This window comes from Trachurus japonicus, chromosome 18 (assembly GCF_045865225.1).
Source record: "Trachurus japonicus isolate A0001 chromosome 18, Traja_1.0".
Lineage (NCBI taxonomy): Eukaryota > Metazoa > Chordata > Actinopteri > Carangiformes > Carangidae > Trachurus > Trachurus japonicus.
This window is the reverse complement of record NC_140924.1, coordinates 1,577,994-1,593,592: the sequence shown is the minus strand read 5'-3', so window position 1 is coordinate 1,593,592 and position 15,599 is coordinate 1,577,994. Positions and strand designations below refer to the sequence as shown.

The following is a 15,599-nucleotide window of genomic DNA, read 5'->3' as shown; positions in this document are numbered from 1 at the left end:
CCACGGCTTGTCGTGATATATTGCTTAAAGTGATACGCCAACATTTTTTTTCGTGTCTTGCCTCACTCCCGAGTCCATGACCAGCAGATAGACACCATCCTTTCCACTGTGTGTGCAGTAACCATGGAGATAGAGCCGTATCGCCGTAATTAGCTTAGCTCAAACACTGGAAGTATATAGGTAGTGTTAGCCTGCCTCCTACCTAAAGTCGCTAATTAGCTTAGCTCAAACTCTGGAAGTGTATAGGTAGTGTTAGCCTGCCTCCTACCTAAAGTCGCTAATTAGCTTAGCTCAAACACTGGAAGTGTATGGGTAGTGTTAGCCTGCCTCCTACCTAAAGTCGCTAATTAGCTTAGCTCAAACGCTGGAAGTGTATAGGTAGTGTTAGCCTGCCTCCTACCTAAAGTCGCTAATTAGCTTAGCTCAAACTCTGGAAGTGTATGGGTAGCGTTAGCCTGCCTCCTACCTAAAGTCGCTAATTAGCTTAGCTCAAACTCTGGAAGTGTATAGGTAGTGTTAGCCTGCCTCCACCTAAAGTCATGAGATCTTCGTCTCAGAGCTGACAAAACTCTCCGGTAAGGCATCTTGAGCGGTCAAATGCCGCTAACGGGACGAGATCGGTCAAAACGGAGGGTTCAAGCAAAGACGCTTTATTTTGGTTCAAGCTAGCTACATCGAGGGTAGGTTAGCTTCCTATTTCAAAGTAAAAGCACAAATTTGATATACTTGCTGCTTGATCAAACGTACGCGTTCACGTCACGTCGCGTCTGTGCCGGTCTGTGCATATACTTGTTGCAGCACTACACAGCCAAAACGCACAATACCGGCGGTCTTCACTTGGGGCAGACAACAGAAATATAACCTGGAAATTGTGAGAAGCCGCACTGATCTGTCACCAACTATATTGACGGGCGCCGGTCACTGTGTAACGGCATGCAAACATCGAGCTTCACACCAGGTCTGTCAGCCTCTCTTCAAACGTTTCCACCATCGCTCCGACAGCGACCGTCTGTTCTGGTCTGATCCCGTCACCGTGTTCATTCACCAGCGCCTCTAGCGGTTATGTCAATATTGCAACTCGCGCACGCGTCGCGTCACCTCGCAGTGAGATGTGCGTTCGGTCGCAGCCGACGCATCAAATGGACGCAGGATACGCATGGCAGCCATGATGCGCCCGCGTACGCGTAGTGTACAGCAAGTATATCTCGGCCCTTATGGGTCGTTCAGACCAAAAGCGTCAAAAGAGGCTCTTGACACTCTTGACGCTTTTCCGCGACGCTGGTGGTCTGAACACCCTGGCGTTTTTGACGCGCGTCAAAGAAGTTGACGTCGGTTGTGGTTGGTTGAGTGGGGGACATCTACACTCTGATTGGTTGCCGCTGCTCCGCATCATCGCTCATTAGCATAAAGTTCAGGAGATTTCAACTTTCTCCTGACGCTCTCGCCGCCAAAACGCGCCGCCAACGCCTTTGACGCTCTTCAACGCTCCTCGACGCTGGTTCTCATTGAAAATGAATGACTTCCGGCCACCGCGACGCTCTCGACGCTTTCGGTCTGAACGCACAGTTATAGTCCAGGCAATCTACCTCATTTTGGACCCAAAAATAGAACTAATTGTAACAGAATGTTTTTCACCATCCATCATTTCTTTGAGGTGTCCAGAACAACATACTAAAAGTCCTAAGAAATCCTAGTTGGGGAAATATGTTTAATTCTCATTGATTTACCGTATAAAGTCTCTTGTGCCAATAAGGCCAGACAACAATACACCCCAATGGGGCTGTTTTTTTCCTTTACTGCTATCACAATGAAACTTTACACAATGAAAGTATCCATGAAATGTAACATTTTTTGTATTACAAGTTTCTTTGAAAATGAATTTGAATATGCGACTTTATATAGCCTACAGTAAATCAATGAGAATTAAACATATTTCCCCAACTAGGATTTCTTAGGACTTTTAGTATGTTGTTCTAGACACCTCATAGAAATGATGGATGGTGAAAAACATTCTGTTACAATTAGTCTGTCGGAAAACGCTATTTTGCCTGGACTATTACTGCACGCACAGTGGAAAGGATGGTGTCTATCTGCTGGTCATGGACTCGGGATTGAGGCAAGACACGGAAAAAAAAAAAAAAAAGTTGGCGTATCTCTTTAACTACTGTATATGTTTCTCTCTGTGTAACACAGCCAACCTCTCTGTCTCCTTCAGGTCACTTCAGGGCAGCCGTCCCCAGCGGCGCCTCCACCGGCGTCCACGAGGCCCTGGAGCTCCGTGATGGAGACAAGGCCCGTTACCTGGGCAAAGGTAGGGACAGAGCCTGGGAGGTCCTGGAAGGTCCTGGAAGGTCCTGGAGGGTCCTGGAAGGTGTGTTGACTGTCTGTCTGTCTCTCTGCAGGTGTCCTGAAGGCTGTGGACCACGTCAACAAGGACATCGCCCCCAAGCTGCTGGAGAAGGTAACGACACCAAGAGACTGAGACAAAGCACCGGGGAGGGGGATGGACACTAACCTGTCTGTCTCTCTACCTGTCTGTCTGTCTGTCTGTCTGTCTGTCTGTCTGTCTCTCTACCTGTCTGTCTGTCTGTCTGTCTGTCTGTCTGTCTGTCTGTCTGTCTGTCTGTCTGTCTGTCTGTCTCTACCTCTCTCTACCTGTCTGTCTGTCTGTCTGTCTGTCTGTCTGTCTGTCTCTCTACCTGTCTGTCTCTCTACCTGTCTGTCTGTCTGTCTGTCTCTCTACCTGTCTGTCTCTCTACCTGTCTACCTGTCTGTCTGTCTGTCTGTCTGTCTGTCTGTCTGTCTCTACCTGTCTGTCTCTCTACCTGTCTGTCTCTCTACCTGTCTGTCTGTCTGTCTGTCTGTCTGTCTCTCTACCTGTCTACCTGTCTGTCTGTCTGTCTCTCTACCTGTCTAACTGTCTGTCTGTCTGTCTGTCTGTCTGTCTGTCTGTCTGTCTGTCTGTCTGTCTGTCTGTCTGTCTGTCTGTCTGTCTGTCTGTCTCTACTTGTCTCTCTACCTGTCTGTCTGTCTGTCTGTCTCTCTACCTGTCTGTCTGTCTGTCTGTCTGTCTGTCTGTCTGTCTGTCTGTCTGTCTGTCTGTCTGTCTGTCTGTCTGTCTCTACCTGTCTCTACCTGTCTCTATCTCTCTACTTGTCTCACTCTAACTGTCTCTACCTGTCTGTCTCTACCTGTCTGTCTCTAACTGTCTCTACCTGTCTGTCTCTATCTCTCTACCTGTCTGTCTCTAACTGTTTCTATCTCTCTACCTGTCTGTCTCTCTACAGAAATTCAGTGTTGTCGACCAGGAGAAGATCGACAAGTTCATGCTGGAGTTGGACGGAACTGAGAACAAATGTAAGGACCTCCCTTTCTTTCTTTCTTTCTTTCTTTCTTTCTTTCTTTCTTTCTTCCTTTCTTTCTTTCTCTCTTTCTTTCTTTCTTTCTTTCTTTCTTTCTTTCTTTCTTTCTTTCTTTCTTTCTGTCTGTCTGACCCTTCTTTCTTTCTTTCTGTCTGACCCTTCTTTCTTTCTTTCTTTCTTTCTTTCTCTCTTTCTTTCTTTCTTTCTTTCTTTCTTTCTTTCTTTCTTTCTTTCTTTCTTTCTTTCTTTCTTTCTTTCTTTCTTTCTGTCTGACCCTTCTTTCTTTCTCTCTTTCTTTCTTTCTTTCTTTCTTTCTTTCTTTCTCTCTTTCTTTCTGTCTTTCTTTCTTTCTTTCTTTCTTTCTTTCTCTCTTTCTTTCTTTCTTTCTTTCTTTCTTTCTGTCTGACCCTTCTTTCTTTCTTTCTTTCTTTCTTTCTTTCTCTCTTTCTTTCTTTCTTTCTCTCTTTCTTTCTGTCTTTCTTTCTTTCTTTCTTTCTCTCTTTCTTTCTTTCTTTCTTTCTCTCTTTCTTTCTTTCTTTCTTTCTTTCTTTCTTTCTTTCTTTCTTTCTTTCCTTCTTTCTCTCTTTCTTTCTGTCTGTCTGACCCGTCTCTCTCTCTTCACAGCTAAGTTCGGCGCCAACGCCATCCTGGGCGTGTCGTTGGCCGTCTGTAAGGCCGGAGCCAAGGAGAAGGGAGTTCCTCTCTACCGCCACATCGCCGACCTGGCCGGACACAAGGACGTCATCCTCCCTGTTCCCGTGAGTGGGAGGGGCTTCTTGTCAGTGGGAGGGGCTTCTTGTCAGTGGGAGGGGCTATCAGATACACCAATAGACCAACTAGATAGGTAGACAGCAATTTTTCGTCAAAAACTACGCTTTACAATAAGGGTCCCTTAATTAACGTTAGTTAGTACATTATTAAGCATTAATATATAAACTAATGTGTTAATTAATGCTGAGTAAAGCATACATAATTATAACTATAGTTACATTATTCAACTTTAAATTGATTAACTAACTTTGAGTAGCGAACATTAATTAACTGCTTACTAATAGGCTACATTAATTAATGTGTTTCCTAACCCTAAGTAATACATAATAATGATTGTTAATATATCTGTAAACAGTTAATTCATGCTTAATAATGTACTAACTAACGTTAATTAAGGGACCCTTATTGTAAAGTGTTACCAAACTACTTTATAATTTTTCAAACTGGTTAAAATGTGCCTGGGGTTCCTGTAAAAGCGACTCACGATATCTGGAACGTATTCCCGGAGTCATTTTTATCCCATTCCCCAAACCCAAGACATCAAGAAACATACTTAGCCTATGTCATATACGCTACATATATTAGGCCTACTTTAACCTTCAAAGTTATCTAGCAAACGTAACATTACCGTTGCTAATGTCTTTTGAACTTTGTGAAGTTTTACGAGGAGAAACGGGAGATCGGCGGAGATTAAGCGTTAGCTAGTAACTAACGTTAGCTACCGTCGTTAGCTAGCATCGTTAGCTACTAGCTAGTGAGTGATCAAAACAACGATTTTTCCCTACTTTTCGCGAAAGTCAGGTATCACGGACACCATTTTTCTGATCTATAAGTTTCCAATGGGAGTTAACCCTTCCGTGACCATTGTTTGTCCAACCTAGCAACAGTAACCGTTGGGGGCGGGACTTAATTGACAAAGGGTCAATCAGAGTCAGTGGACTAGTTGGAATAACTCTGTGTGTGTTTGTGCTGCAGGCCTTCAACGTCATCAACGGTGGCAGCCACGCTGGAAACAAGCTGGCCATGCAGGAGTTCATGATCCTCCCAGTCGGAGCCTCCAACTTCCACGAGGCCATGAGGATCGGAGCTGAGGTGCCACACACACACACACTCCCCCACAGCTTCTTTGTTAACGTTTGATTGATTATTTATTTCGAATATGAAAATAAAATAATAAAAAAGAGAATAAGACAAAACATTTAAACATGAGATATAGAATACATATTCGAAAAGGAGTGAGAAGAAGTAAAACTTATAAACTCCCACCCCCCGTCCTTATATATGACTAGCTAAGATCCTTGTCTAAACATATCTTATGTTACGAAATCATGAATATAATTTATTTATAATTAACTTTACGTTTTGATTTAATTTACGTTTACTTATAATTTACTTATACACACTAATTATACATAGGCCTACATACAAACATACATACTAATTATACAAACATACAAACACGTGTATGTTTGTGTGTGCGTTCACACACGCGTACACACACCTCTGTCTAACCTGTCTGTGTTTGTGTGTGTGTGTGTGTGTGTGTGTGTGTGTTTGCTCAGGTGTACCACAACCTGAAGAACGTCATCAAGGCAAAGTACGGCAAAGACGCCACCAATGTGGGAGATGAGGGCGGCTTCGCCCCCAACATCCTGGAGAACAATGAGGGTGAGACAGCCGCTGTTTGATTGATTGATTGATTGATTGATTGATTGATTGATTGATTGATTGATTGATTGATTGATTGATTGATTGATTGATTGATTGATTGATTGATTGATTCGGATCCCCATTATCTATGGCAATGCCAAAGCTCTTCTTCCTGGGGTCCATACAACATATTGACAGTGTATCAATGCAATTTATGTCCCATACTTTACAATCCATGTTCAAATACAACATAAAACACAAGGAAATACAAACAGATACACAACACAACAATACACAGACAATACAAGACAGCTTCCTAGGTCAGCAGTGGTACGTAGTATTTACATGATCACGATATCAATACATGTCTACATATAAATATTATATGTATTGGTCACACAATTAGAACTCAAGTTTCTATAGCACATTGATGTTACATCCAGTGCCATCGAAACTCAGTCCCAGTCAAAATCAGATTTGACAGATAATAAAGCAGTTTTTAACAGTATCCCACACTTTTGGTGTAGCTACATCTCCAAGAACTGTTTCTGTTGCATAAGATGTCATGCTTGTACTTACAATTGTCCTATATTAACTAATTGAGTGCCAACCACCAAATTTTACGTTTTTCGTTCCCATGCATTGAGTGCCAAAAACATAATTTTACGTTTTTTGCTTATTTTTTTTTAATTATGAAACTAGACACTTTAACACACCTTTATGTGTAAATTTGGGGACTCTACGACGAGCAGAACTGAAATAGATGCCGATCAAAAACTCATGACAGCTCACGATCTGGAAGTTTTCATCATAACTGTATATATTTATCTTACACGAGCCCTTTGATGCAGAAATGCGAGTGTCAGAAGAGCGACAGGCACAAACAGAGCACCTTTCATAAAAGACGCTCTATCTCCTTTTCTAGAAAAAAAGCAGGGATTTTGGTGAAACCCAGCCATGTTTAGCTTGACTTTCCTCAGGAACAGAGTAGCACGTAGAAACAAACGGTTTGTGGCCATTTGAAGCAGAAAGTTTCACCTTTCAATTGAGCCACAGTATGTGTTGGTGGCAATAATATAGAATACACTGTCTGTGGCTCTACAAAAAAACGTCAAAAATGGTCTAAATTGCCGGTACACTTGACTAAAACTTTGGAAAGGAGCACGGCACTCAATGAGTTAAATATTAAATCTCTATCTCTAACCCCCTCCAGCTCTGGAGCTGCTGAAGACCGCCATCGAGAAGGCCGGATACCCCGACAAGATCATCATCGGCATGGACGTGGCCGCCTCCGAGTTCTACCGCAACGGAAAGTACGACCTGGACTTCAAGTCCCCCGACGACCCGGCCAGACACATCAGCGGAGAGAAGCTGGGAGACCTGTACCGCAGCTTCATCAAGGGCCACCCCGGTAACTACAATTACTAACAACCAATCAGATCGCAGGATTTCACCTTTCCCTTTTATAATTAAGCAATATATCACTCCAGTCCGTGGTCTATGCTCATTCTACCACTCTAAGGGGCGTTGTTCCCCCTCAGAGTGGTAGAATGAGCATAGACCACGGCCTGGAGTCATATATTGTTTTTATAAAACGGTTACCAATAATGACAATATGAAAGAGGAATACACAATCAATTTCATGTAGTTTTATTCAACCAGAAATACATATTATCCAATAAAAAGCTGTTCCCAGCTCTCCAGACGTTAGCTCCAAGTAGCTCTGCATCTGGTCTCAGTCCCCTCTACCATTGTTAACCCTCTGGAGGTCAAAGTTCACCTTCAACATGTCAATTACACTACTTTAGTCCGTTTTTTAACATTGTAAAAACATCAACTGTCAACAGTCCGTTGTCATGGATACATGACAACAACTTCCATTCATACCAGTCATACGTTGCCTGAGGCGGAGTGATAGCCTACGCTGTGATAAGGCTTTAGAATAGTAGCCGTGGTATATGCTCATTATACCACGGTTAACAACCAATCAGATCGCCGGATTTCACCTTTACGTTTTATAAACCGGTGATAACACGTGTGTCTCTCTCTGTCTACAGTCCAGTCCATTGAGGATCCATTTGACCAGGACGACTGGGAGCAATGGGCCAAGTTCACTGCTTCAACAGACATCCAGGTGAGACAGACAGACAGGTGGGGGGTCTAGATGTCATGTGATTCTTCTCTAACGTCACTCAGTACGTTTACATGACACTTGAAAAAAACGAATTATTGCCTTAATCCGACTATAACTGGACAACTGAAGTGCATGTAAACACCTTAGTCCGACTGAAATCAGAGTTGGAGAACTCCGATTAAGACACCCAGATAATGTGATTGGAATTAGATTTTCTCCGTCATGTAAACACCTTAGTCGGAGTAGAACTGGACAATGCATGTGTTCATGCTCCACAACAGTAGAGACAGCACCAAGTGGAGCAGAGAAGCCGCCCGAACCGGCAAAGTAAAGAAAAAACCCAACGTCAGCGCAGATTCAATGCATTTCACACAGCGCCACCAGCAGGAGGGTTTTATTAGAGAGAGAGAGAGAGAGGAAAAGAGGAAGCCCGTATCCTGTTCTCAGCATGAATCCGGTCCAGACTGGTGCGTCTGGTCGGGAACTGCAGTTGAGAATTTATTATTAAAGGGATAGTTCAACATTTTGGCAAATTGGCCCATTGCCATAATCGCTATAGTCATAGCAGTAGGTTCATTACCTTCAATTGTCGGTGTAAGCTATTTTTAGAACGGAGGAGTGGAGCGGCAGGCTGCTCAGGGCTATGCTATGGAGGCTAATGGAATTTCTTGGTTTTCCTCATCAAACTCATCAAATACACAACCGAACAACTCCAAAAGGCTGTCGTGGACAAGTTGTGAGCTGCACATTCACCACGCTATGAGATAATAATGGAACGTTACGAAACGGAGCCGTTTTCGAGGTAAATTCATGCAAAACCGCTGATGCGTGTTGCATTCAGGGACAATTTTTCAGCAAGCAGTCTCTGTATTTACCCTGTATTTACCTTGAAAACGGCTCCGTTTCGTAACGTTCTGTTATTATCTCATAGCGTGGTGGTTGTGCAGCTCACAACTTGTCCACGAAAGCGTTTTGGAGTTTTGGGATGTTGTATTTGATGAGTTTGATGAGGGAAACCAAGAAATTCCATTAGCCTCCATAGCGTAGCTCTGAGCAGCCTGACGCTCCGCTCCTCCGTTCTAAAAATAGCTTACACCGACAAATAAAGGTAACGAACCTACTGCTATGACTATAGCGATTATGGCAATGGGCCAATTTGCCAAAATGTTGAACTATCCCTTTAAGCTACTAAGTTGTTTATATTCAGTTTGTTACGAGGTGACAGAAAAGTCAACAGGACAGGGGCCGTATCAACCCACTGTTTATTTAACGGGTGACGCCGCATAAGGGGGCGGACCCATGCTCTGCATGTAAACGTACTGACAGACAGACAGACAGACAGACAGACAGACAGACAGGTGGGGGGTCTAGGTGTCATGTGATTCTTCTCTAACGTCACTGTTACTGTTTTTGCGACCAATCAGATCGTAGGCGACGACCTGACTGTGACCAACCCCAAGAGGATCCAGCAGGCTGTGGACAAGAAGGCCTGCAACTGTCTGCTGCTCAAAGTCAACCAGATCGGCTCAGTCACCGAGTCCATCCAGGCGTAAGTCACCTGTCCACTAGAGGCTGACATTTTATCGGGATTCCCGCGGGAATCCCGTGTCCCGCGGGAATCCCGATAAAATATAAAGTTAACTTAAACCCTTTTCAAAACCTGGACTCTCTGTATGTAAAAAAGGCGAACAAAGCACATTGCACAATATTTAAAAACATTCAAAAAAAAAATCAATTAAAAAAAATAATAAAAAAACGATTTAAAAATCGTCAAAAAGATATCGCGATATTTATGTGAATCGATTTTTTTCTCCCACCCCTATACAGTAGTATAGTATGTTTCGAATACAGCCTTTGTCTGTCCACCTGTCTGTCTCTTTCTCTGTCTGTCCACCTGTCTCACCTGTCTGTTGTCTGTGTGTCTGTGTCTCAGGTGTAAGCTGGCTCAGAGCAGCGGTTGGGGTGTGATGGTCAGCCATCGCTCCGGAGAGACCGAGGACTGCTTCATCTCTGACCTGGTGGTCGGGCTGTGCACCGGACAGGTACACACACACACACACACACACACACACACACTCACACACACAGAGACACACACACACACACACACACACACACACACACACACACACACACACACACACACACACACACACAAAGACATAGGGGTGGGAATCTTTCACTATCTCACGATTCGATTCGATTCAGATTCTTGGGGCTACGATTCGATCCAAAATGGATTTTGAAATGTAATGTGTAAAATGTTTAATTAGAACATTTGTGACCCGTTCCATCAAAATGAGTCGGAAGTCGCAACGTTCTATTTTTAGATAATCAGCTGATAACGTGGAAAACCCATAGAAAATCAAAAAAATTTTTTTTTACCCTAATTTCAAAGCAATGACATTCAAAAACAATCTCCCAAAGTTTCACAGTCCAGATAATTGAGAAAAGGCACGAAAATGATGATTAAAGTTGACTTGCAACTTTACAACTTAAACCCTCTGAAGATGAGTGCTGCTTCGGTGCAAAACATGAAATATCTCCTGAACCGTTCATGATAGAGACGAGCTGTAAACTGCATCTGAATCGCGGGATTCTCCGCTTTCCGACGGTCATTGAATGTTGCCTCTATGGCGAGCAGGGACGGGTACAGAAACAGATGCTAAACCGAGTAGCATCGACGCTAACAGAGCGTAGCACCGATGCTAACCCGAACGTACACGCTTGCACATGTTTTACAAAATGTCAACAAAACATGACAACTTCTGAACCGTTTATGATAGAGACGAGCTGTAAACTGCATCTGAATTGTGAGATTCTCTGCTTTCCGAGGGTCAGTGAATGGCATCTCTATGACAACAAGGGACTGTATAGAGTGCGTGTAATCACGTGGTACAGGAACAGATGCCAGAGTCACTGGCAAAAACTTTAACTGCAGTTTTCTCAGGTTTTAGAACAGAATAAGAGAGTAGGAGATCGTAATTCAAATGGCCACATCTAGAAAACCATCAAATGTAGCTGTGACTCTGACTAGGGTATCATCATCATTTTAAAGCTTATTTTCTAATCTTTCCATTGATACCAAAATCTCAACTTTGAAATTTGGGTCACTGTGACTCATTTTGATGGATCGGGTCACATATAGTTAAAATTATAAGGGGTAGGATTAGATAAGTTTATACTTCTTCCTGCTCCTTTTCGCTCATGTAAACTGCGTTGCTTATGAGATGTTACTTTTTTTGTGTATACATTTTTGCTGTTCACTTATTATTTCCTTATTATATTATTATTTTATCTTATTTATTTTATTCAGTTTACATGATCGAAATAAAGATATAAATCAATCAATCTACTCCAGTCTGCTTTACAAGACAGAACGACTAAAGTGTCTTTTCACATTTATTGAGTTTTAAACATTTATCCATGCTCAGATGGAATTGTTGAAACTGTTGCATAAATTGGGGACATTTTATATCGATTCTGAATCGTATTAAATGAGAATTGCGATACTTTTGTGAATCGATTTTTTGGCACAGCCCTACAAAGACACACACACACACAGACACACACCTACACACACACACAGGGTGAAGTCTATCATCACATCGATGAGATAATCAAACACCTGTCTTTCTCTCTCTCTCAGATTAAGACTGGTGCCCCCTGCAGGTCAGAGCGTCTGGCCAAATACAACCAGCTGATGAGGTGAGAGCTTCCTGTCATTTACAAAATAAAAGCACTGCTATTTCCAATGTAAAAGCCTGGTCCTTTACTCAACAAAGTAAAAGCCCGGTCCTTTACTCAACAAAGTGAAAGCCCGGTCCTTTATTCAACAAAGTGAAAGCCCGGTCCTTTATTCAACAAAGTAAAAGCCCAATCGTTTATTCAACAAAGTAAAAGCCCGGTCCTTTATTCGACAAAGTAAAAGCCCGGCCCTTTATTTTACAAAGTAAAAGCCCAATCGTTTATTCAACAAAGTAAAAGCCCGGCCCTTTATTTTACAAAGTAAAAGCCCAATCGTTTATTCAACAAAGTAAAATCCCGGTCCTTTATTCAACAAAGTAAAAGCCCGGTCCTTTATTCAACAAAGTGAAAGCCCGGTCCTTTATTCAACAAAGTAAAAGCCCTGTCCTTTACTTAACAAAGTAAAAGCCCTGTCCTTTATTCAACAAAGTAAAAGCCCGGTCCTTTATTTAACAAAGTAAAAGCCCGGTCCTTTATTCAACAAAGTAAAAGCCCGGTCTTTTATTCAACAAAGTAAAAGCCCGGTCCTTTATTCAACAAAGTAAAAGCCCGATCCTTTATTTTACAAAGTAAAAGCCCGGTCTTTTATTCAACAAAGTAAAAGCCCGGTCTTTTATTTAAAAAAGTAAAAGCCCGGTCCTTTATTCAACAAAGTAAAAGCCCGGTCCTTTACTTAACAAAGTAAAAGCCCGGCCCTTTACTCAACAAAGTAAAAGCCCGGTCCTTTATTCAACAAAGTAAAAGCCCGGCCCTTTATTTTACAAAGTAAAAGCCCAATCGTTTATTCAACAAAGTAAAAGCCCGGTCCTTTACTCAACAAAGTAAAAGCCCGGTCCTTTATTCAACAAAGTAAAAGCCCGGTCTTTTATTCAACAAAGTAAAAGCCCTGTCCTTTATTCAACAAAGTAAAAGCCCGGTCCTTTATTCAACAAAGTAAAAGCCCTGTCCTTTACTTAACAAAGTAAAAGCCCTGTCCTTTATTCAACAAAGTAAAAGCCCGGTCCTTTATTTAACAAAGTAAAAGCCCGGTCCTTTATTCAACAAAGTAAAAGCCCCGTCCTTTATTTAACAAAGTAAAAGCCCGGTCCTTTATTCAACAAAGTAAAAGCCCGGTCCTTTATTCAACAAAGTAAAAGCCCGGTCCTTTATTCAATAAAGTAAAAGCCCGGTCCTTTATTTAACAAAGTAAAAGCCCGGTCCTTTATTTAACAAAGTAAAAGCCCGGTCCTTTATTCAACAAAGTAAAAGCCCGGTCCGTTATTTAACAAAGTAAAAGCCCGGTCCTTTATTCAACAAAGTAAAAGCCCAATCGTTTATTCAACAAAGTAAAAGCCCGGTCCTTTATTCAACAAAGTAAAAGCCCAATCGTTTACTCAACAAAGTAAAAGCTCGGTCCTTTATTTAACAAAGTAAAAGCCCGGTCCCTTAGTCAACAAAGTAAAAGCCCAATCGTTTATTCAACAAAGTAAAAGCCCGGTCCCTTATTCAACAAAGTAAAAGCCCGGTCCCTTAGTCAACAGAGTAAAAGCCCAATCGTTTATTCAACAAAGTAAAAGCCCGGTCCCTTATTCAACAAAGTAAAAGCCCGGTCCTTTATTCAACAAAGTAAAAGCCTGGTCCCTTATTCAACAAAGTAAAAGCCCGGTCCTTTATTCAACAAAGTAAAAGCCCGGTCCCTTAGTCAACAGAGTAAAAGCCCAATCGTTTATTCAACAAAGTAAAAGCCCGGTCCCTTATTCAACAAAGTAAAAGCCCGGTCCTTTATTCAACAAAGTAAAAGCCCGGTCCCTTATTCAACAAAGTAAAAGCCCGGTCCTTTATTCAACAAAGTAAAAGCCCGGTCCCTTATTCAACAAAGTAAAAGCCCGGTCCTTTAGTCAACAAAGTAAAAGCCCAATCGTTTATTCAACAAAGTAAAAGCCCGGTCCTTTATTCAACAAAGTAAAAGCCCAGTCCTTTATTCAACAAAGTAAAAGCCTGGTCCTTTATTTAACAAAGTAAAAGCCCGGTCCTTTATTCAACAAAGTAAAAGCCCAATCGTTTATTCAACAAAGTAAAAGCCCGGTCCCTTATTCAACAAAGTAAAAGCCCGGTCCCTTAGTCAACAGAGTAAAAGCCCAATCGTTTATTCAACAAAGTAAAAGCCCGGTCCCTTATTCAACAAAGTAAAAGCCCGGTCCTTTATTCAACAAAGTAAAAGCCCGGTCCCTTATTCAACAAAGTAAAAGCCCGGTCCTTTATTCAACAAAGTAAAAGCCCGGTCCCTTATTCAACAAAGTAAAAGCCCGGTCCTTTAGTCAACAAAGTAAAAGCCCAATCGTTTATTCAACAAAGTAAAAGCCCGGTCCTTTATTCAACAAAGTAAAAGCCCAGTCCTTTATTCAACAAAGTAAAAGCCTGGTCCTTTATTTAACAAAGTAAAAGCCCGGTCCTTTATTCAACAAAGTAAAAGCCCAGTCCTTTATTCAACAAAGTAAAAGCCCGGTCCTTTATTTAACAAAGTAAAAGCCCGGTCCTTTATTCAACAAAGTAAAAGCCCGGTCCTTTATTTAACAAAGTAAAAGCCCAATCGTTTATTCAACAAAGTAAAAGCCCAGTCCTATACTCAACAAAGTAAAAGCTCGGTCCTTTATTCAACAAAGTAAAAGCCCGGTCCTTTACTCAACAAAGTAAAAGCCCGGTCCTTTATTCAACAAAGTAAAAGCCCGGTCCTTTACTCAACAAAGTAAAAGCCCGGTCCTTTATTCAACAAAGTAAAAGCCCGGTCCTTTATTCAACAAAGTAAAAGCCCGGTCCTTTATTTAACAAAGTAAAAGCCCGGTCCTTTACTCAACAAAGTAAAAGCCCGGTCCTTTATTCAGCAAAGTAAAAGCCCGGTCCTTTATTTAACAAAGTAAAAGCCCGGTCCTTTATTTAACAAAGTAAAAGCCCGGTCCTTTATTTAACAAAGTAAAAGCCCGGTCCTTTACTCAACAAAGTAAAAGCCCGGTCCTTTATTCAACAAAGTAAAAGCCCGGTCCTTTACTCAACAAAGTAAAAGCCCGGTCCTTTACTCAACAAAGTAAAAGCCCGGTCCTTTATTCAACAAAGTAAAAGCCCGGTCCTTTACTCAACAAAGTAAAAGCCCGGTCCTTTACTCAACAAAGTAAAAGCCCGGTCCTTTACTTAACAAAGTAAAAGCCCGGTCCTTTATTTAACAAAGTAAAAGCCCAATCGTTTATTCAACAAAGTAAAAGCCCAGTCCTATACTCAACAAAGTAAAAGCTCGGTCCTTTATTCAACAAAGTAAAAGCCCAGTCCTATACTCAACAAAGTAAAAGCTCGGTCCTTTATTCAACAAAGTAAAAGCCCGGTCCTTTACTCAACAAAGTAAAAGCCCCGTCCTTTTTTTAACAAAGTAAAAGCCCGGTCCTTTATTCAACAAAGTAAAAGCCCGGTCCTTTACTCAACAAAGTAAAAGCCCTGGTCTTGATTTGCAGGATTGAGGAGGAGCTCGGAGACAAGGCCAAGTTCGCCGGCAAGGACTTCCGCCACCCCAAGATCCACTAAAGCTCTGCCCCGCCTTCCTCTCTGTCGCCATGACGAACGACCGACTGACACCCGATGACCCCTGAGACCACTCCCCCCTACCGCTGGGGGTCGAGAGGTCAGAGGTCACAGTGGGTTCGACCCCGCCTTCCTAGTTATAATTCCATTCATGATGTTTTCTAATATAAAACACAAAGATTCAATAAAGAGTAAAAGAAACTAAGAAACAGAAGCTGTGTCCCGAGTCTTTGAGTCCACACAACCACACAACTACATTACCCAGCAGCCCCTAGGGCAGCGGTACTCAATAGGCGGCCCGCGGGCCGCATCCGGCCCGCCGAACCTTCCAATCAGACCCGCGACTGAGTTCTACTAGTTTACATATTACTGTATACTGTATTTCTCGG

At 42.2% G+C, this 15,599-nt stretch overlaps 1 protein-coding gene across 1 annotated transcript in view; it reads left to right on the top strand.

Moving 5' to 3' along the window:
- Positions 1–15,406, top strand: part of LOC146968260 (beta-enolase) — a 471,092-nt gene extending 455,686 nt beyond the window's left edge. Inside the window, exons 3-14 of the mRNA XM_085760179.1 lie at positions 2,216–2,311; positions 2,403–2,461; positions 3,288–3,357; positions 3,987–4,120; positions 5,109–5,225; positions 5,696–5,801; positions 6,997–7,194; positions 7,841–7,917; positions 9,342–9,466; positions 9,851–9,959; positions 11,567–11,625; positions 15,144–15,406. Coding sequence (XP_085616305.1) covers positions 2,216–2,311; positions 2,403–2,461; positions 3,288–3,357; positions 3,987–4,120; positions 5,109–5,225; positions 5,696–5,801; positions 6,997–7,194; positions 7,841–7,917; positions 9,342–9,466; positions 9,851–9,959; positions 11,567–11,625; positions 15,144–15,213 — 1,220 coding nt within the window. The 3' untranslated portion in view covers positions 15,214–15,406. The remainder of the gene's footprint in view (positions 1–2,215; positions 2,312–2,402; positions 2,462–3,287; positions 3,358–3,986; positions 4,121–5,108; positions 5,226–5,695; positions 5,802–6,996; positions 7,195–7,840; positions 7,918–9,341; positions 9,467–9,850; positions 9,960–11,566; positions 11,626–15,143) is intronic.
- The last annotated feature ends 193 nt before the right edge of the window (positions 15,407–15,599 follow it).